Consider the following 19,038-nt stretch of genomic DNA (forward strand, 5'->3'; position numbering starts at 1 on the left):
TGACGATCGACCGAGTGGTCACGAAAAAAAACCTTGAGAAATAACCTCGATCAGTGGCGAATTCCTGAGAAAAGAGTGGCTGTTATGTGCCGTTATTTTGAAATACCATGCATTTGTACTGATATACAACTAGCGATCTGCCAAGAGTGCAAAGTTGAGAGAAGGGAGACATGGTAGAGGCGGCTACCTTTCTACCGGTAATTATTGTTGTCGCGTTATTAATTTTTTGCCGTGATATGTTATCGAAGATGATGAAAGATCAGCAAAGTATAACCAGAACTAAAAGAAACACCGAAGAATCAGCAGCCAACAACAAAAAGTCATTTTCGACCAGCAGCGAGTCTAGAAATATCGAAAAACGAATGAAACCTAACCTGAAACCGAGCAACGGGCCAGCACATGGTACCCCAACAACAAATTGGGAAAAATTTAAAGATCTCATAAAAGACTCGGGATCCGATGAAAAAAAGATTAGGACCAATAATGCTCATACAAAAACTTTTCCGAGGCAGAGGAGGAACTACAGTCATGTAGAATGTACTGCATCCACACCTGCCTCGGTAACTATATCCGAAAATCAGTTTGTTTTTTAATCTAGTCTGAACGATCTCATAAACTTACTACCAGATTTTTTTCTAAATCCACGTACTTTAAAATACAGAGTCTTTGTGATTTGTTACTGGGGAACATACCCGCTTTGCGAGGAAAATATCTTCTTAATTTTCCAAGATGCTTACATCACTACGTTGTCCTACCATATTATCACTTTACCACCTAAATTCCTTACAGAATATATCAATTTTCATTTCAGACCTTTTCCCCCACCGCTAAATCCAAGGTAAATATCGCAAAGAACAAGACAATGAATCAATTGACAAAACAAGTAGCAATAGACTGTGAGATGGTTGGGATTGGAAACGGAACTGAGAACATGTTGGCACGGGTCTCGCTAGTTAATAGGTACGGAGTATGTGTTTACGACAAATATGTCAAGCCGCGAGAAAAGGTTCAAGATTACCGAACACCAGTGAGTGGAATTCGTCCTGATGATCTTTACAACGGGGAAAACTTTGAGACGGTCCAAAGAGAAGTGGCTGAAATATTGCAAGGAAGGTTACTCATTGGCCACGCCCTCAAGCACGATACCGATGTCTTGTTTTTATCCCATCCCAAGAGAATGATCAGAGATACATCAAGATATAAGCAGTTTAGAAAAGTTTCAATGGGGAATACACCGAGTCTAAAAAGACTAGCTGCAGAATTGCTCGGTATTGATATACAAAGCGGCGAGCATAGTTCCGTAGAAGATGCTAGAACTGCGATGCAGTTATATATGTTATATAAAAATCAGTGGGAAACTGATATCAGAACTAAGCGGTGAAAAATTTTGTATATTTTCTTTTACTTGCGAATTGCAGGTTACGTTTTATTCATGTCGGGCATTTAAGGTATGGCAAACATTTTTTTTAAGAACGTACAACTGTTGTTATTGTATATGAAATATTGACGAGCTCGAAATTAATAATTTAATTTCAATGTTGAATGAAAAGACTGTTGTAACATACATAAAATTTAATATTGCGGGGTTAGTCACCAGTAACTTTCCTCACATTTTAGTACCATAGTTAAGTGGTAATCTTCAACGATTAGCTCCATGTATGGGGGGCGAATTACATTCTACTTTTGCAACAAGGTCAATAACGATTTGCAATAATAGCAATCGATTTTACAAATGTGCTAAGTAATTTACTTACTCAGTTACCTACAGTTTTGTTCTTGTCTATTACCGATAAGTCAACTGTAAAGTGAATCATATAACTGTTTTTTGATGAGATGGCTTAATCTAATTAGTTGAAAAGAATTCGTAACCCCCTTAGATATCCAATAAAATATTCACACCTGCAATAAAATGCTAACAGCTTTTCTGAATTTCTCTCTACTGGGTGCTGTCTTGTCCATCACAGACTAATTCCGTAAATACAAATAGGACCTTGATTTGTTTAACCACCAACTATGCAACTATTGTTTCTGTGAATTCGTTTAGAACTAGTTGAGTTGAGATAAAAGAAGAATTTCGAAAGAAAACCATAGTAAAATGATTACTGCCTTGATATATGAGTATTAGATTATGTATATTAACAAGAAGTAAATTATTTCATGTTGAGATGACGCATATTTTCTACGACTAATCAATTATTTCTGTAATTATGAAAAATAAAGTATTTTGTTTATAAAATAATTGTTAGATTTATTTTGCTATACGACAGCTTAATTTGTTTGAAAATGTAATGATATAACAGATAAATTTTGAATGAATAAGTACTAACAAACATCTGTTCGATCAATGGAAGTTAGTAGAGTCACAAAAGGATTTTTCAAGGAAACATTAAATGTGAAAATGATTAGCCGTGAATTTTTCAATGTTGTATACATAAGAAGAATAAAGAAAAATCTTTGTATTCAAACAATGAATACATAGCTCATTTGCTACATTCCCGTATTGGTGATTGCCCTGAGTGAACGACCTTGTTATCAGACACATTCCCTCTTTTCTGGAATGTATTTCTTGCTACTTCCCATCAAACACACTGCAGTCTTCATTGTTTCTACAACCAGCAACGTGGGCAATAGCATTATTTGTGCATCTGAGTACAGATTGCGCCTTGGTGGAGAAAAGATTGTTTACTTTCATCAGAAAAATTATAATAATACTTTTTGCGAGCAATAATTTAATGCAAATCGAAGTGAAGTGAAAAAATAAGGCCTCAATTCTTAAAACAGACCAGAAAATTTCATCACTGCTGCATAGGGTAACTCTGAACTCTGAACATTGCATTTATTTACAAATAAACATTACGACATTTGACCTTATGACTCTTTCAAGTGGGGAATTTTACTCTTCAGGGTTTAATTTCGTAACAACTCATGAATGACAGTTGTATATTACACATATTACTTTTATTCAGCTGCAGTCTGATAGAAAGTCAACAAGACTGCAGCAGTACTACAGATTAACAGTAACTTTCATAAATCATAAATAGATCAATTATTCTTACAGGTAAAATCGAATAAATTCGTGCACTGATCTCTTTGCTATTGTTATAAAATGTTCCATTGTATAGACTGCTGGATTTTCAAGAGTTTCACCCCCTCTTGAGTCTGATCTTAAATTTGAATCAATGAATTGATAAAAATTGATATATTATATTGCTACTAGCAGTGACTAATTATAATTTCACATTAAAATTGAACAATGAATACATTCTTTTAGCTCGGTAATGCCGATTACGTGAAAAAATATGTAAATTGACTCATGAAATCAGTAAAGAAACTTGTTCCATATTTCATCATTCTTTTTTGAATGTACATATGTATATAATTGATTGCCCAATTGAAGGAATAGTTTTATAGTCAAATACATCTTTCAGAATATCGGTGACTGCATACAACTGAACAAATTTATAACTTGAGAGTAAATCATTTGAACGAAATGAGAATAGCAGTGATAGGCGCCGGAGCGGCGGGGCTTGCTGCCCTGAGACACTGTACAAGCCAAAATAACAAGAAAAGTATCGAGGTAATTTGTTATGAACAAAGTGGGGACATTGGTGGTACATGGGTCTACACGCCAGAAGTTGGGAGAGATGCTTATGGGCTATCGATACACTCCAGTATGTACAAAAACTTGCGGTAGGTGAGGCATTAGGAAAGATTATGAAAAGTAACATTACATTATGGTTTTCTGGTGCTTTAATCGAAGTAAGATAATTAATCTGATGTTTGCAGGACAAATCTTCCGAAAGAAGTGATGGGGTTTCCAGATTTTCCAATTCCGGATAATGATAAGAGTTATTTAACACGCACGGAATTGTTGGACTTTATAAATACATATTGCGATCATTTTGAGCTGAGAAAATATATTCAGGTAATAGGCACATACCCTTTATCTCTCCCATTGAAAGACCGCTGAAAATATTGAATTAATCCCGATGAATATTTGTCAGAGCTAATCTTTCCTTTTACATCGAATTACAGTTTCATCATCATGTGGTACTAGTCAAACCATTGGATGGTGATAATATGGGCAAGTGGTCAGTGGAGGTTGAGGATCTTGAAAAAAAAAAAGTGTTAGTTGAGGTATTCGACGCTATTACGATTTGTAACGGTCATTACTTTCAACCAAATATACCTGAACTTGAGGGTCACACTTCATTCAAAGGACGTGTATTGCATAGCCACGATTACAGAGTACCGGAAACCTTTGCTGGTAAAAAAGTCGTGGTTTTTGGCGCTGGACCATCAGGTACTTGTGGAAATAGCTCTACACTGGTTGTTTAAGTCATCAAATGTTACTAATAGTTAATAAAATTGATATATTTATTACTTGTCTTGTCAGGAATGGACTTGGCTTTGGAAATATCAAAGCATGCGCATCAGGTGATATTAAGTCACCATCTTAAGGTCCCAATACTCACCAAGTTTCCCAGCAACGTCATACAAGTAATCACTTACAAATATTTCAGATGTACTGCACTTGTCATTATTTAAACCTTAATTGTATGTGTAATTCAAATTACTATCAAAACTAGAAACCAGACGTTGTACAGCTCAGAGAACACCAAGCGGTGTTCAAAGATGGTTCAAAGGAAAATGTAGACACCATTTTCTACTGCACTGGTAAAGTATCGCACTACATAATGCTTGACCATGAAAGATCTAGAAATTGAAATTCAAAGTTCACTCTCTTGGGTATAAATGAGCAGGTTACAAGTACAGCTTTCCATTTCTGGACAAAAACTGCGGCGTCAAGGTTGATCGTAATATGGTGACACCTCTGTGGAAACATTTGCTTGCCATTGAAAGTCCGACTCTTGCCTTTGTCGGATTACCATACTACGTCTGTGCTTTCAGCATGTTTGATCTACAGGTTTGTATCGTGACACAAGTTGTAACTCTTTCTAAGTATAATCGCCTTTAAGAGACGAAAAGCAATCTCCTGTTTCTTGTGCATGATTAGGTTCGATTTGTTCTACGCTTTTGGCAAGGTTTTAAGAAGCTTCCGCCAAAGGAAAATATGCTCGCTGAAGAGAGTATGGAATTAAAAAAAAAGCTGAGTGAAGGTTTGCATGTACAACAATTCCACATGATGGGATCAAAACAAGGCCTTTACTACGAAGATCTTGCAAAAACCGCTGACCTAGATCCACTGCCACCAGTTCTGACTAGTTTGCATAACGAAAGTAGCCAGAAGTTCATAGATGATCTTTTGAATTATCGAGAGGATCGTTACAAGATTATAGACGATCATACATATGTACAACTTTAGGTGAGCAGTAATATTTGCCTCCATTATTGGGTACTTTACTGCTGCATTTATGTGAAATTTGATTCAGTATCAATAGTGAAAGCAGGAAATACAAGTAGTTCAATTTCTTTTTCGTGATTGTTTTTACATTATTAACATTTTCCGTTGCAAAATCAGTTTGAAAATGGGAAATATCGTGACTCCTTTACAAGAGAACAATCAAATATCCTTGCCACCTATAATATAGAATGATTGAACTCGTAGGTGTTTGTAAGCCTTTGTAACAATTTATAGTTTCAATTTTATTTTCGAAAAATTGTAAAGTATCGTAAATAAAAAGTACAAAATTGCACAAAGCTAAAAAAAATTAGTATAAAAATTTGTGTAAACGGAATACAAAACGACTTTCTATAAAAAATACCCTAGGAATACATGGGAAATTTTGTGGTAAAATTTAAAATTCCAAGAGGATTTCTGAACTACGATAAAATTCATGTCAATACTACTTTTGGCTGTCTCCAAGAACCTATTGATACCCGTTTAATTAGAATCGCCGGTAGCAGTTTGGTTAAAAGAATCCACAAGCTTAAAAAATTTTTGACCCGAGTTTTGAAATGTCTACGAATTCCTGTTATTAGATTTTCGTGGCATGATAAACGGGCGATCAGAAAACGATAATAGAGAACCGTCTTTAACGTTATTCAAAGAATAAATATTATTCGTCGAAACTATACCTGCAGTGCTTTGTACCTGTGAAAGATGATCCCGTCTTGAACTTTTCTGCAACGTTTCATGTCTCCGCGTCAATCTGTACCAAAAAATCAATCAATATCGAACATTAACAATCGTTTTGCTTTTGACAGTTACTACAGTGAATGCTGTCAACGATTGATCAACTTAGGTCATTGTTAATACTTAAATGTTAGTTGTAAAATCGAAAAGTACCTACTCTATAAATAATGGAGTGCTACAGTGGCTCATTTCATTAGAGCTTGGCTTTATATGTAGCAAATTTTGTGGATTATCCTTTTTTCGATCTGTTTCCCTTTTCAGGCCATGTCTATGGTTCCCCATGTATTTCTGGCTCAATACTGTGACATCGGAGGTGGAAACAGAAGAATTGATACATGTCGATGTCGCAGTCGATATTTTGCAATTCGTACCAGTAACACGACCACGAATAAGTCCTGCTTCAGTTCTCGGTTTTGGTTTCGGTTTTTGCTCTGGCAAATATTTCCTCAATAGAGAAGAATTATCGAAACCTAATGGCCACTGGGATAACGACTGAGTGTGAGATAATCGGCAAGGCGTTTGAACCACTGGCTGCAGACACCGTGATGCATTACTTCTGAGCCGATCAGGAACTACTGCCCCATCAATGCCGATCGAAGTGAGATTTTTCTCCAAAAGTATTCCCTCAGTTGAAGACGACTCTGCGCCCATTTGTCTTGCTCTTCCGACTTGCATATTGTACTGAAATATCTTGTGTGCTGGGAGTTTTGATACCGATGTTATTTGTGCAAGACTCTTGGATTCTAATTTCTTTGGCTCTTCCCGCTTCGCAGTCCTGTTGTAATCTATTCCATAAAATTTTTTCTTTATTTCTAACCATTTGGATTTTGCATCAACTGGCTGGGTATACTTTGCAATTCTCAACGAGTCCTTTCGTTCAATAAGGAGACCTGATGATTCCACTGGATCTGTTAGCCTCTCAAGGCCTTCGATAATGTCTTTAGACTGCAACATTCTCTTGTCTGAACTTTCCAGAGTCAAAGATTGTATCTTACTTTTCTGTTTCTCCAACTCATTTATCTCCGTTATATGATCTGAAACTGTCGTTGCATATATACGATTCTCCAAATCATCTGTGTGCGTCACAATGCATGAATGCTCCGACTGGGTAGTCAATTTTCTATCCTGACACACTTGCGGAGGAACTACCGCAGCGTTTGTCTGTGACCGATCTCCTTTGTCATCGAGGCAGGATTTTGATCCATTACTTTCTTGTCCCTTGAACTCTGAGACTTGTTGCACATTACTACGTAGAATTTCAGATCCAAGCAGATTGTTTTTTACCCTTTCTTCACATTCTTCTCTATTTTCAGTTGTAGGTCTTTGTTCCAACATATAACTAATAGATGGAACAGGAACGGAATGCAGCCTCGACTTTTTACCTTTTTTGCTTCTCAAGTTCGTCAGCAATATCGTTAAGCTCTCTTTACCTGTGTTCACTGTATCCAAAGAATTGTAATCAGCAAGTCGAAACTTTGAATTATCGGGTTCAACTGCGTTTGGTTTTTCTTTTTCGAATTTCTTAACATGAGATAACTTGATTTGAGGATTTTTAGACAATCTAAACTCACTTCTGAGATGTGAATTTTTGGAATGTATCCGTCGTTTATATTCGACAACATTTTCGCCTCCTTTGGAAGTGGCATCTTTTGAACTAGTCAATGGTTCTTCGTATTGTTTGACACCCGTCTTTCTACATTCCTGAATGTTACAAAATTTGCCTGAACATTTATCTGGCAAATAATCGCTGCTCAATCCAACATTGCTTACATTTTCGTGGTGTGAAGAATACGGATAATAATTTTCATTTTGTAATTGGAACCCACTGCCTTTTATTTGGTCCCCCACTCTCATTTTATCAATCATTTCCAAAGAGAGATTGACTTTCTTTTGTGGAGATAAGAGATCCTTAAGGCCTTTATGATCCGCTACCTCTGTCGGACTGATTTCGTCATTGGTTCTTAGTCCCTGCGGACCGGAGCTACTGATGGAATGAAAATCACTACTTCGTTGAGGCAGTAATTTTTTCACATCTGTCGAGAGGTGTTTTGAATCACCTGTAATATCTGGTAACACTAAGAGCTCTGGCTCCTTTACCACCAATTTCAGCTCTTTTGAATCATATGGCACACTTCTACCTCGGAATATCGACAACGTCAACACACTCCACAGCAAGCAAGCAACCGATCTTATAATTGTCAGAATTAATTTTCCAAAGTAGTATATCGGACACCACAGTACGTAGAAAATGCAATTTAGGATGTCCAATAGCTCTACTTTGAGATCTGAAAAAGACAAACTATATTTCCGAAAAGCGAAAAGCTGTAGAGCGTTATACTTTTTGAAGGATTTTCCTAAATTTTTTTTTTTATTTTCACTACTTGTTGAAATGAAAGAACCTAAGAAATTAGCAAGTTATGATAGTTTTCTCTACGTACTGAGAAGTAATGAGAAAAACGGCTTTTCCTTATTTCGATGCTTGCGGTTCTTCTGTTTTTTAAGCAATTCTGAAACAAGAAAAGATAATCACTTGGAATTACTATACGTGATGTTTACCAGAGATTAATCTTAAAACCAGAGGTGTATTAATTGGTCTTTATGTGTAATTACCAGTTGGACTTATTTCCAAAGAGGAAACGCGCTGTTTCAAAAGAGCTGCCGGCATTTTTGTTTGAAAAAATTCTTCTCTCATAGATTTTTCAGTCATCCTAGATACCTACAACAAAACAACATAAACACACCCATGTATGAAAAACAGACAGAATTAGATGCACAAAGGAATTTCGTGGTCGGAAATTCAATACTTTCACTTAGTTTTGCAGGTAAGTTCTACTTCCGTTTTTACCCTGCTTTTTTCCTGTAGCAAGTTCTGAAAATCACATCGAAGCTGAAGAGCGTAAGAGTTAACGCTGAGATTGCTGCAAGAAAATTCATTTTCATGTCCGTTACAATGGTAAAAAGGATCTTGAAGTCCATTGATTCTATCTGTGATAGGCTGAAGTTTTGCGTATCTGCTGCGCACCATGTCTGAAAATAAAAAAAATGAGTCAATGTCTGGTCTACTAAACTATGCATAAAATTGTTCGAGCTGTAGGATTCAAAGTTGATTACTTGCACATGTTATTCATGTTGAATTTTCTTCAAATATTGGAAGGGTCGAAACATTCCTAGGCTTCGTTAATTGAGGAATTGAGGAAAAGAAAAATCGTTGAGAAGATTTTAGAAATAAAATAGGGATAAACGCTGTGACATAGAAGACTAGGATAATGTGTCGCAGGTGCTTTAGTTAGAAAATCGAAAGTTATAAATTACCTTTTCCATTAATTCTCTCCATTTTGAAAATTATGTTGATTGAATTGCAGTTAGTCAGAGAAACATGATTGATGAAAATAATCCTTTGTTATTAACACGTAAAATTAAGTCGAGAATGAAATTGATATGACAATTTAAAGTTGAGCAATAATTTGCAATGAATTATGATATGATGACAATTTATTGTTTAACCGTAAGTGTCAAAATCCCATGTATTCAAGAGTGAAGTTAAAATTGAACGTGGGCTCGAAAATAAATGAAGAAAATGAAACAAATAAATAGATCGACTATCGTCCTTGTTTAAAATGTTTAAAGTTAATCCGCGTTCCGCAATGCTTTATGGGAAGTTCCCGCGCTTACCAAACCAGAGCAGACGACTTATTTACTTCACGATAAGAAAGCTAGGAGCCGAATTTTTCCAACTTTACTCAAGCGCGATGCTTTCGCGCCTCGGCTCAATTTAATAATTAATAGGAATTTTTCAACGTTACGTGCTTTGTCATTAACTAAGAACTTATTTCTTATTATGGAATTCAAATGAGAGTGACTTTTCAGTGAGTGAAATTTAATCGCCGCACGCTTCGTTGATCAGTAAACTAACTATGGCGGTTCGGATATCCCATTTATTCCGTAATAGATTTAAACAATTTTTTAGAACCTATAGTACAAATTCAGCTGAGATAAGCAAAGCTAAGGATCCTGAAGTGACTGAGCAAGTGAAGGAACGGCTACTAGATCGTTGGGGTAAGAACAGGTCATGTTAATTTTTGTGCGAGGTTAAGTTAGGTTAGGTATTTACAGGTTATATTATATTTATATTAATTTGACGAAGCAATTCACAGAATATAGGGAGATCGGGTGTTAGCTTAGAGTATGCGAACTTGTTCGATAATCATTCGATAATTGTCACCTGTTTTATTTTCATTGTAGCAAAATATTGGAAGAATCTCTTCATTGACTACAGAGATGTGGCTAAGGATGTTGCACAAGGATGTAAGGATCGGCCTATTCGTGCTTCAATCTATTTCTCTCGTAAGTGAAAAATCATATTTCTTAATTTCCCGCAGTGAAACCTGCTGGAATGAGAGACAAATTATTTTTTTTTTCTTTATCTTTATGATCTTAGATGTATCACTAGACTTCTTTGTAAAGGATTCGCAGCTCATAAAAATACATGTTTAAGCCCACTATAGCTGCTCATCATTAGTGCAGATGACACTAATTATTGCAGTGAATCAAACCAAAAATACAAAAGAAAAATATATTTATTTAGAGTCAGAGGAGCTAGTAAATGTTCTGTTTCGGTATGAAATTTTCGTGTGAATTGGTTTATGTTTCAGTTCTAGGCAGTGTATACTACTTTTCACGACACAACCCTAGTGCAGATTCATACAGAAACATGTTGATAGAAGAATCAAACAAGATGATGATGGTTGGAGAACCAATTCGGAATCGTCAAAGTGTAAGGCATTTGAAATCGATAGAACAGTGCTTCAATGAAGGGATCATACGCAGGTTGAGCTTGGGGATTGTTTCTTTTATATGGTTGGATAACTACGATAAAGAATGTGCTCACTACAAAGCAACATGTTCGTATCTCAAACCACAGTATTTAGGATTTCATCACAGAATAGTTGACATTGGTTTCATGGATAAGTGGTTGCTACTGGAGGACAAAATGACTGATTTTGATATAAATGAAGAGGAATTTAAAGACTTCTCCACTTCGCCAGATAAAATCGGCTCATAATGAGAATATCGAATATTATTGACGGATAAAATTATAAATATTAATTATTATAATAGTATTTATACATATGTACATATAGAAGGTTTATTCATTGAATAAATGTGTCTTCACACACAAGTATGGTAAATTTTTTTAGACTTATATATGCACTATTGATACTTCGGGATCGAAAGCTGGAATTTATTGGAGAATTATATTACAAGATGATGGAAAAAGAACGTGGCGGAATATTGTGCTTGAAAAAGATTCGAATGCTTCGAATTCATTAATTTCTGATAAAGTTGTAAATAATTTACTATTATTGGCCTATTCTGTTAGATCTAATCAAAAACTCGCGTGAAGGTAGTTGAAATGAAAACGTTATTTCAAGATGTTTTCAATGAATTGTCCAGCTCTCGTCAAAAGTCTCATCTAATTTCATGAACGGTGTAAAAAATCCCAATAGAGTTACGCCTTCTTATGAGAATATTCATGGTCCATGATCGATTGTGGCAACGGTTGCGCAGCGGGAGATAGAGAGAGGAGAGGAAAGCTGAAGACAAAATAGTTAATGCCGGTTGACAGCCGCAGTGATCCGTGGCTGTTAAAAAATTCGGTTAAAGTTCAAGAATTCAAAATCTGGATTCGAAATCGCATCGATCCGCGACCGTGAAACGATACCGGATTTACTATTCAAGGAAAGCGTTCTTGTACCACCGAAATTTCAAACAAACACGAAGACGATTTTGTTTTCTCATACAACAATCGGCGAATAACAGATATAGAATCCAAAACTAGAGCTTGATGTTGTAACAGGATGGATCGCGAACTGATTGAAAAATTCATCGAAGTCACAGGTTAGCCCAAAAGCGAACAGTAATAATTGAAATATCAATTTCATTATACTCAGTTCTATATTTTGCCGTTAACACAAATTCAATGCTTCAATGTGACTGTACGAACAGTTGAATCGGTAAACAAAGAATGCAGGAGTCCGTTTCTCTGTTTTACTTCATATTGAAATGTTTATTTCCAAAGAATTGTATTACAGTAATATTCTACCCATTTTACTAGCCTTACCAGCATAACACATTTACCATGGGTTTTATTTCAATTCACCCTAGCTGACCTTGATCTCATCTGACCTAATCTTGAGTTTCCCAAGTTTTCCTTACTTTGATTCATTCATCTAACCTAACTTTATCAAATACTGCCCTTTTTTTGTTAACCTAACCTAATTTGGTCTCAAATTATTTTCTTCCCTCTTTTTCATGTGAACATTTTACCAAATTCCAGGATCCAGCGAGGCTGTCGCCAGACAGTACCTCGTGGTGGCTGACGGCAATGTAGAGGCCGCTATTAGCCTGATGTTTGAAGGTGGCGGAGCAGAGGCAGTAGCAGACGTAGACGGTCAAACTGAACCCCCAGAACCAGAGATCAGGCCTCCAATTCTACCTACTCGAGAAGTGTTGGTACCAACACAGCCCGTCTGTGCGTTCCCCAGAGCATCGAACAGTGTGTTTGATAGATTTAGGGACTTTGCGGTAGAAACACGTAAGGAACAAGAGGCTCTCGATAACCGGGACGGCTTTTTATCCTTATAAATCGGCGTCGGCTTACCTTATTTCATCGTACTTTTTAATTACCAAAAAGTTTATGCAAGATATGTTTGTAATACGCGATGCAGATATCATCTTGATGCTGAGAATCGGCGTGAAACATCAATTTTTAGAGTTTCCTTTTGAGTTACATGGATTCAAGTGAGTTTCAAGCTAATATGCGATGTTTAAATTGAATGAATTAACTGATGCCAGAACGCCAGGAGGAGGAAATGGCGCGGAGGGTAACAGGGGTGAAAAAAATGTCACCAAGGAAGTCCAAGCGCCTGGAAGACCTCTTCAGACCCCCTTACGACATCATGTTTTTGGGATCATTCATCGAGGCTAGGGAACATGCGAAGCTCATAAACCGATGGCTTCTTGTTAATGTACAAAATCCACTTGAATTCTCATGCCAAATACTTAACAGAGACCTGTGGCCCAATGAGCAGATCAGGGATATGGTCAGGGACCATTTCGTTCTGTGGCAGGTAATTATATCGATCGCATACTTGTTATTAGGAAATTTAACTCATACTTGACCTTCCGTCTGTAACAGAGAAAAAGAAATATTATATATATGTAGATCCACTAACGGCCTTTAATTTTCTACTCATGTGTAACTAGCGTTTGCCATATTCTCAGGTCATATCTAACACATCTGACGGTCAACGCTTCATCGACTTCTACAATGTCACTGATTACCCTTATCTAGCTGTTCTGGACCCAAGAACAGGCGAGTGTGTCCGGACATACGACCGGTTTACGGTAGAACATCTAGTTTCAGGGCTAGGTGACATGTTGAGCAATCATCTATCCCCGGAAACTGCACCTCAGGTTCCTTCTACCGCTACAGACGACTGGCTATCATGCCCTGCAGGTTCCATGGTCCGGCGGTGCGATGTGCCTTCGGAATCTTCGGCAAGTGTTCGTATGATGAAATACTTTGGTGATCATGTTTTCTTTATGCTGCGAAAGGCAAGAAAGAAATTGATAATTTTCGTAAATTTTAATTTTTGTTCCTAGGGTATGACCCCAGAAAGCAAAAAAGCCAGAGGAATTCGAGACACGGCTGTGGAATCAGGTAACAAATTAACTACACCAAGGCATCAATGAAATACTCTGTTGTCCCATCATAATAAGCCATATTGCAATCTTCCAGCTAACAATGAACGTGTCGATGCTGGGCCCAGCGCGAGTAACGTAATCCCTCCTCGTAGTGGCGTTAGTATCTTAGGAAAGCGGTCGCGAACGGAGGAATTATCAAAGACGAAAAAGCACGAAATTCTACATTCTTTATTACAGAAAAAGGTACGCCTAACACTAGTTGCAAATCAGCTTACCCCCACATTCTCTCTGAACCTCTTTTTACTTTTTCCTATCTTGTCCCTTTGATTTCTTACCTCTAAAATTTAAAATATATGATTGCAGAACGGTGAACCGAGTAATTCTGAGCCCAACTCAACCGTTGTACATTCAAGTAAGTATAAATAACTTGATTTTTCGCCTTTTGCATAATTTGATCCACAAATTATTGAGTCTTCGACTATTTGTTATGATCATTCAACAGATGATGAGCCGTCCTTGCGTTTATGTCTGCGACTGCCAAATGGGGGCAAAGAAACTATCTCTATGGGAGCTAGCGACACGATAAAAGTAAGTCTTCAAAGAGTATAACCTCGTTTTGATTTTTTATCATTAGAATACAGTGGAAAAACTCAAAATACGATCCATCGCGAAGTTCTTATATCATGACATTTCTACTGCTTTTTTTTTTCCACAGAGCTTCCTGGGCAGAATGGAAACTATGGGTTATCCGCCCTCGGAGCACACGTACCTAGTTCCATTTCCTAGGACAAATATTGGGGCTCTTTCTCAACAAACTCGACTGTCAGAAACTATTCTGTTTCCTTCAAATACCGTTTTTATAACAAAAATATAATTTGATCCCGTAATGTGGTAATTCAAGATTTGAGGGGAAAAAAATCGCAAGTGATACTCCCTTGCCAGCGGTCGTTTGTATTTATTGAAAAGAAAAAGGAAAAAAATTCGTCTCGTATCTGTAATACTTGCGCTTTTAAATTTTTCGTTACTCTTTATTCAGTTTATACATATAACTGAAAAGTTCTAGACACTTTTAACCGTTCTTGATTAACTTTTAGCAATGTTCAATATACCAAAAGAAGAATCGCCTCGTGTAAATAATTTCATGATCAAGGCTGAACAAAGTTAACTGATTCTCAATAATTGCAGATCTACTAATTGTTTTAATCATGTCTGAAACCAATCCAAATAAAAACAACCAATCGAATTTTATTCCATTGGATCTACATTTAATTTGGCGTTATTCCAACTTTTACTTTCAATCCTTATTCGTATGCGATTTCAGTTGGTAAATTTTCATAAGTACTAAAGTGAACCATTTATATATTACTTAAGAAAATGCAAAGCCGAAAATTGGTAAAACTGAACACTTGTACTTTATCAGTAATGAGCATATAAATCGAAAACAACTGTATAATTTGCAAAAATTCGTATTTGTAATTCATTTTGTTCCCGAATTATACAAAATAACAGTGAAATGTTTCACGAACAAATACTATGTCATAGGCTCAATTAGTATGTCACGTCGTAACGTACGTATAAAGTATAATTGACGAATATATATTATATCTAATTAAGCCTAGTGAAAATGATTCGAACACTAATTTGAAATCGTACAAAATTGAAATACAACAAAGTCAATACTGCCGTAAGCCTCCACGTCGCATCATCGGCTGTGACATTCTATTCGGAGGGGTAATAGATATGTCCAAATAATCGCCGATCGTGAACCTGAGGAAAAAAGTTGCCCAAATAAGTGACAAATAGTAATATGTTCTGGCGAGTAGTGATATTCAGTGACTCAACAAACGAAATTAAGTAAATCAAATTGTTTTTTGTAACTCTAGTGAAAGAGCCTGAAAACAATAAAGTTCGGTATATTTCAATAGTGTTAGTGAAGATTAATATTGTGAATATTAATAATGTGGACCGAGTACCTAGCCTGTGCGAGAGTTTTATTATCATCTGCTCCTCTTTGACCAGAACAAGTTACCCCAATTTCTCGCATTCGATAACTAGAATTACGAACTTCAGGAGTAACCAGAGAAAAATCGAAATAGGTTCCTTTTTTACGCGCGTCAGGATTCACCTCTTTCACGAGCGCAGTTATCTCACGTAGCGTGGCATCCATCCTGAAAACAAGATATGAACACATGCAATCACTGTTCACGTCTTGGTTCGATGTGAGGAAAGATAATTTTCTTTCAACTACATACCAAGTGTAAATTTGCAGCTCATTTGACGGCACATTTCCTCTACTGTATTCGACGATGTTGTGATGTCGTCCGATGTTACAAAATACTCTCAAAAGTAGCGGGCAGGTCTAAATAGCGGCATGAGTGTGAGAAAGTGAGGTTAGGATGCATGAGATTTTACAGATTGGTTACACATTCCAGTTATTCATCTGGGATATAGAAACACCAATGATAGGCAAAATATTACTACGATACCTTTTCTCTGTCAACTGGCTTATCAGAAATTTGTTTTTCGTCAACAATCATGGATTCCACTGCAGACGCCATTTTTAAGGTAATCAAATCTAGCCGTAAATGTATTGGGCGCTTAGAGCATACACTACTTGGTGACTTCACGCGTGAGGAAAGTCTAGCAGAGAAATGACGGAGAGAGGAGGGTTATGTAGGTTCTACTCTGGTTTCCTCGCTCTATCCCTGATTGGCCGACACGTGATTCCTCCTGGCCAATCAAATTGCAGAATGCGAGAGAGGGGGTAACACGGATATATATTTCTCTCTCTCATCACTGCGGCCGCATATTTCCCGAGTTTGATGGGGACTGTAGCTTCCTCGAGTAGTATATGCTCTATGAATGAGAGAAATATTCAACGCTAGCCCGTAGTCGGTTAAGTAGTACCCTGCAATAATTATCAGCACTAGTTTGCATTTTGCACATTTCAACTCGGCAATGAAGCGTTTACGACAGACACTACAATTATTTTGATTTTCAATTTGAACCAAACGATAACTATAGAAACAATGCAATACGAGAATGAAAATGAAACGTTGGCAGACAAGTCAAGATGCGCCGGAGCCCGAGCAGACCTGAAAATGTGCCTTCTCGAAAGCGACTGCTGTAAAATTGTACGTGAGTTGTTGGCCTGATTTCGAGGTTATCGTTATGTGTTCATCCCAATTTTCTCTGAGATCGGTGTAACTTTCGTCAGTGATATATAATGAAATTTTTTGGACTATTACAATTTTCTTTTTATTACTTCCTTATATATTTGTTTGTTTATTTGTTTATTGATTTTCGAACAAATGATTCTTTTATACTTCCGAGGTCTCTTTGGATTTCAGATGATACCTCTGTGTAGTTTGATTAATTGCGTAAGTTTCATTTGTTCAGCATAAACGCACCCCCAGGGAATGCCTAAGAACAACTGATGGGACTGTCCCTGACAAATGTCAAGCACTGAGAGTAACTTTCTTCGAATGTAAACGCTCGCTTGTGAGTAGTTTTTAATTCTTAACGATACAATCTCACTTAAAGGGAAGCCCCCATTCGTGTTTATTCCATGTTTTTTTTACGAGGGTGGTGACTAGGGATAATTTCAGAGCTTGTGAATCCACTTTTATTTTTTTTAAATTCTAATTTAACATTTTTCATTAACTGGACGTATTATTGCAAGAAATAAAAATTCATGTGATATATTCAGGGTGGTGAGATCCCTTTTTGAAAAACATATAGCGTCGCTATGTCTATACTATTTTTGCTAGATACCTTCATCCTCTTCCCTCTAAAAAATTAATGTACGCGAAATACCTTTGTATGCAGCTAGACGGTAGACGTCGATTCCGCGGACCAAAGGGATACTAGCATCTTCAACAGCAGGCAATTCTTGTGATTATTTAAATTTTTTCCGATTACAGCAGAGCCTGTATTTTTCCAAATATGTATTCTGTCGACTTTGAAATATTAATCCTCTGTTTATGACAACTCTAGAAACTTCTACAATATATCATTGCTGTGAAACTAGTGTATTAATTCATTTTTGTGACACATAAAAAAGTACGAGTTTCACTGTGTCCTATATCAGCTTCGAATTGCTGTTATGCAAACAATAGATAGAAGTATTATACCATGTAAGTACGCATACATAGAGTATATATATCTGCACATTTACTAATGTCATGTACCAAATTATGTAAGTATTTATTATTATATATTATCCAAATGTACGATAATCAATGATGGTATTGATTATGTTCAATGAAAATTGTACATAAAGTTGAAATCATCTACACAACAATGTCATAACGCAATAAAGGTATGATTAATCAAAACTGAAATCAAGTCGAGGAAAATATGTAGCCAAACTTTATTATTATTATTATTGTTGTTATTATACAATTACGTATTACTATTGTTAATATTACTATCGCAGTACATGCATCAATTGAAAATATATCGATATAATATGTATTAGATTTGTGTTACCGCTCAGCGGAGAAATACTGACGTTATAATTTTCATTTTGGGCTTCCGGTTTTTCCGATATTGTTCTACTTCAAATTTAAATCCGATTCAAGTTTATGTATCCTTCATGTCGTATACTACATCTCCATTGTAGCATATAGTATAATCAATAATACATACTTCTAAATAGGTAGGTAATACTTTTTTCGTATGTTTATCGTAGAACGTGAGACAAAAACGCTAACGTATTACTATTATTATTGTTTTTCAATTTTATCCCAACGATTTACGTTACGTTCTCTGATCACTTCGTTGTGGGCATATAAGACGAATGCAGAAAAATATTGTCGAATTTATAAAGCTTCGAAAATGAGTTGGTCAAGGATTCGGGAACGACTAAAAAAAAAGTACTTCGTTTACTTGGATTTCTTGGTGAGCATGGCGCGATATTTTCGTACGTAATAAGTAAGATATTACAGGTAGAGAAGAATGTGATAACAGAAAAAATGTAATCATTAGACCTGGCGTAAGCGTAACGGAAACACCGTTATTATTCGATCATAATCCGTAGGTATAAGATTAATATTATCATGATTAAAACTGTTCGCCGATTCGCCAATTGAGCGACGGTATTCTTTATTTTATTTGTATTTCGATTTGTTGAGCGTTGATTAGATGAACAGGTATTATGTGTATGTTGCATCGCAAAACATTTCGATTTCTCTTATTAGCTTCTTATTACAACGTGTTGTACCTGTACAACG

At 36.3% G+C, this 19,038-nt stretch overlaps 7 protein-coding genes across 13 annotated transcripts; 5 read left to right on the forward strand and 2 right to left on the reverse strand.

The window, feature by feature from the left end:
* Positions 1-23: 23 nt before the first annotated feature.
* LOC124306324 (RNA exonuclease 4) lies at positions 24-2,236 on the forward strand. 2 transcript variants are annotated; one of them, XM_046766890.1, is made up of 2 exons: positions 24-197; positions 812-2,236. In XM_046766890.1, the coding sequence occupies exons 1-2, from the start codon at positions 171-173 to the stop codon at positions 1,379-1,381; spliced, it is 597 nt and encodes a 198-aa protein (XP_046622846.1). In that variant the 5' UTR covers positions 24-170; the 3' UTR covers positions 1,382-2,236. The 2 variants fall into 2 exon arrangements, with proteins under 2 accessions (XP_046622846.1, XP_046622845.1); XM_046766889.1 differs by having other exon boundaries at positions 25-560.
* LOC124306326 (uncharacterized) lies at positions 1,838-6,748 on the reverse strand. Of its 4 annotated transcripts, none has more exons than XR_006908579.1 (6): positions 6,255-6,392; positions 6,040-6,113; positions 4,476-4,716; positions 4,190-4,326; positions 3,941-4,110; positions 1,838-2,606 (listed from the first exon to the last, which is right to left on the reverse strand). XR_006908579.1 is itself a non-coding variant. In XM_046766895.1 (3 exons), the coding sequence occupies exons 1-3, from the start codon at positions 6,746-6,748 to the stop codon at positions 4,630-4,632; spliced, it is 639 nt and encodes a 212-aa protein (XP_046622851.1). The 4 variants fall into 4 exon arrangements, 2 of the variants coding, with proteins under 2 accessions (XP_046622851.1, XP_046622848.1); XR_006908578.1 differs by having other exon boundaries at positions 4,190-4,352; XM_046766895.1 differs by lacking the exons at positions 1,838-2,606; positions 3,941-4,110; positions 4,190-4,326 and having other exon boundaries at positions 4,630-4,716; positions 6,056-6,113; positions 6,255-6,748.
* Positions 2,572-6,483, forward strand: LOC124306323 (senecionine N-oxygenase). 2 transcript variants are annotated; one of them, XM_046766888.1, is made up of 9 exons: positions 2,872-3,058; positions 3,429-3,690; positions 3,787-3,925; positions 4,036-4,303; positions 4,397-4,500; positions 4,590-4,677; positions 4,764-4,927; positions 5,018-5,326; positions 6,359-6,483. In XM_046766888.1, the coding sequence occupies exons 2-8, from the start codon at positions 3,491-3,493 to the stop codon at positions 5,324-5,326; spliced, it is 1,272 nt and encodes a 423-aa protein (XP_046622844.1). In that variant the 5' UTR covers positions 2,872-3,058; positions 3,429-3,490; the 3' UTR covers positions 6,359-6,483. The 2 variants fall into 2 exon arrangements, with proteins under 2 accessions (XP_046622843.1, XP_046622844.1); XM_046766887.1 differs by lacking the exons at positions 2,872-3,058; positions 6,359-6,483 and adding an exon at positions 2,572-2,810 and having other exon boundaries at positions 5,018-5,910.
* A 3,069-nt stretch (positions 6,749-9,817) lies between the features above and the next one.
* Positions 9,818-11,276, forward strand: LOC124306327 (mitochondrial import inner membrane translocase subunit Tim29). The gene is made up of 3 exons (XM_046766896.1): positions 9,818-10,153; positions 10,340-10,441; positions 10,750-11,276. The coding sequence occupies exons 1-3, from the start codon at positions 10,012-10,014 to the stop codon at positions 11,157-11,159; spliced, it is 654 nt and encodes a 217-aa protein (XP_046622852.1). The 5' UTR covers positions 9,818-10,011; the 3' UTR covers positions 11,160-11,276.
* A 365-nt stretch (positions 11,277-11,641) lies between these two features.
* On the forward strand, positions 11,642-15,073 carry LOC124305355 (UBX domain-containing protein 7). Of its 2 annotated transcripts, none has more exons than XM_046764683.1 (9): positions 11,642-11,995; positions 12,435-12,692; positions 12,953-13,227; positions 13,382-13,663; positions 13,763-13,820; positions 13,899-14,047; positions 14,168-14,216; positions 14,307-14,392; positions 14,520-15,073. In XM_046764683.1, the coding sequence occupies exons 1-9, from the start codon at positions 11,956-11,958 to the stop codon at positions 14,676-14,678; spliced, it is 1,356 nt and encodes a 451-aa protein (XP_046620639.1). In that variant the 5' UTR covers positions 11,642-11,955; the 3' UTR covers positions 14,679-15,073. The 2 variants fall into 2 exon arrangements, with proteins under 2 accessions (XP_046620639.1, XP_046620640.1); XM_046764684.1 differs by having other exon boundaries at positions 13,382-13,657.
* Positions 15,074-15,254: 181 nt separating this feature from the next.
* LOC124305359 (histone deacetylase complex subunit SAP18) lies at positions 15,255-16,450 on the reverse strand. Its single transcript, XM_046764692.1, has 4 exons — positions 16,291-16,450; positions 16,057-16,163; positions 15,778-15,972; positions 15,255-15,571 (listed from the first exon to the last, which is right to left on the reverse strand). Exons 1-4 carry the CDS (start codon positions 16,360-16,362, stop codon positions 15,478-15,480), a joined length of 468 nt encoding a protein of 155 aa, XP_046620648.1. The 5' UTR covers positions 16,363-16,450; the 3' UTR covers positions 15,255-15,477.
* Positions 16,451-16,711: 261 nt separating this feature from the next.
* Positions 16,712-18,667, forward strand: LOC124305360 (cytochrome c oxidase assembly factor 5). The gene is made up of 3 exons (XM_046764693.1): positions 16,712-16,938; positions 17,204-17,305; positions 17,633-18,667. The coding sequence occupies exons 1-3, from the start codon at positions 16,834-16,836 to the stop codon at positions 17,672-17,674; spliced, it is 249 nt and encodes an 82-aa protein (XP_046620649.1). The 5' UTR covers positions 16,712-16,833; the 3' UTR covers positions 17,675-18,667.
* The last annotated feature ends 371 nt before the right edge of the window (positions 18,668-19,038 follow it).

The sequence above is a fragment of the Neodiprion virginianus genome, chromosome 5, assembly GCF_021901495.1.
Source record: "Neodiprion virginianus isolate iyNeoVirg1 chromosome 5, iyNeoVirg1.1, whole genome shotgun sequence".
Lineage (NCBI taxonomy): Eukaryota > Metazoa > Arthropoda > Insecta > Hymenoptera > Diprionidae > Neodiprion > Neodiprion virginianus.

What these genes read in the sequence shown, in the direction of transcription:
- LOC124306324 (XM_046766889.1), top strand. Translation starts at nt 171, where the DNA reads ATGGTAGAGGCGGCTACCTTTCTACCGGTAATTATTGTTGTCGCGTTA. An exon ending in CTGCATCCACACCTGCCTCG is followed by an intron (nt 561 to 811) that starts GTAACTATATCC and finishes TTTTCATTTCAG; the next exon opens with ACCTTTTCCCCCACCGCTAA.
- LOC124306323 (XM_046766887.1), top strand. Translation starts at nt 3,491, where the DNA reads ATGAGAATAGCAGTGATAGGCGCCGGAGCGGCGGGGCTTGCTGCCCTG. An exon ending in AGCTGAGAAAATATATTCAG is followed by an intron (nt 3,926 to 4,035) that starts GTAATAGGCACA and finishes ATCGAATTACAG; the next exon opens with TTTCATCATCATGTGGTACT. An exon ending in TTTTGGCGCTGGACCATCAG is followed by an intron (nt 4,304 to 4,396) that starts GTACTTGTGGAA and finishes TTGTCTTGTCAG; the next exon opens with GAATGGACTTGGCTTTGGAA.
- LOC124306326 (XM_046766892.1), bottom strand. Translation starts at nt 6,748, where the DNA reads ATGGGCGCAGAGTCGTCTTCAACTGAGGGAATACTTTTGGAGAAAAAT. An exon ending in AGCACTCCATTATTTATAGA is followed by an intron (nt 6,114 to 6,254) that starts GTAGGTACTTTT and finishes TTTTTGGTACAG; the next exon opens with ATTGACGCGGAGACATGAAA.
- LOC124306327 (XM_046766896.1), top strand. Translation starts at nt 10,012, where the DNA reads ATGGCGGTTCGGATATCCCATTTATTCCGTAATAGATTTAAACAATTT. An exon ending in ACGGCTACTAGATCGTTGGG is followed by an intron (nt 10,154 to 10,339) that starts GTAAGAACAGGT and finishes TTTTCATTGTAG; the next exon opens with CAAAATATTGGAAGAATCTC. An exon ending in TGCTTCAATCTATTTCTCTC is followed by an intron (nt 10,442 to 10,749) that starts GTAAGTGAAAAA and finishes TTTATGTTTCAG; the next exon opens with TTCTAGGCAGTGTATACTAC.
- LOC124305355 (XM_046764683.1), top strand. Translation starts at nt 11,956, where the DNA reads ATGGATCGCGAACTGATTGAAAAATTCATCGAAGTCACAG. An exon ending in AAAATTCATCGAAGTCACAG is followed by an intron (nt 11,996 to 12,434) that starts GTTAGCCCAAAA and finishes ACCAAATTCCAG; the next exon opens with GATCCAGCGAGGCTGTCGCC. An exon ending in CTTCGGAATCTTCGGCAAGT is followed by an intron (nt 13,664 to 13,762) that starts GTTCGTATGATG and finishes TTTTGTTCCTAG; the next exon opens with GGTATGACCCCAGAAAGCAA.
- LOC124305359 (XM_046764692.1), bottom strand. Translation starts at nt 16,362, where the DNA reads ATGGCGTCTGCAGTGGAATCCATGATTGTTGACGAAAAACAAATTTCT. An exon ending in AGCCAGTTGACAGAGAAAAG is followed by an intron (nt 16,164 to 16,290) that starts GTATCGTAGTAA and finishes GCCGCTATTTAG; the next exon opens with ACCTGCCCGCTACTTTTGAG. An exon ending in AAAACTCTCGCACAGGCTAG is followed by an intron (nt 15,572 to 15,777) that starts GTACTCGGTCCA and finishes TTTTTTCCTCAG; the next exon opens with GTTCACGATCGGCGATTATT.
- LOC124305360 (XM_046764693.1), top strand. Translation starts at nt 16,834, where the DNA reads ATGCAATACGAGAATGAAAATGAAACGTTGGCAGACAAGTCAAGATGC. An exon ending in AAAGCGACTGCTGTAAAATT is followed by an intron (nt 16,939 to 17,203) that starts GTACGTGAGTTG and finishes TCATTTGTTCAG; the next exon opens with CATAAACGCACCCCCAGGGA. An exon ending in TCGAATGTAAACGCTCGCTT is followed by an intron (nt 17,306 to 17,632) that starts GTGAGTAGTTTT and finishes CTTTGTATGCAG; the next exon opens with CTAGACGGTAGACGTCGATT.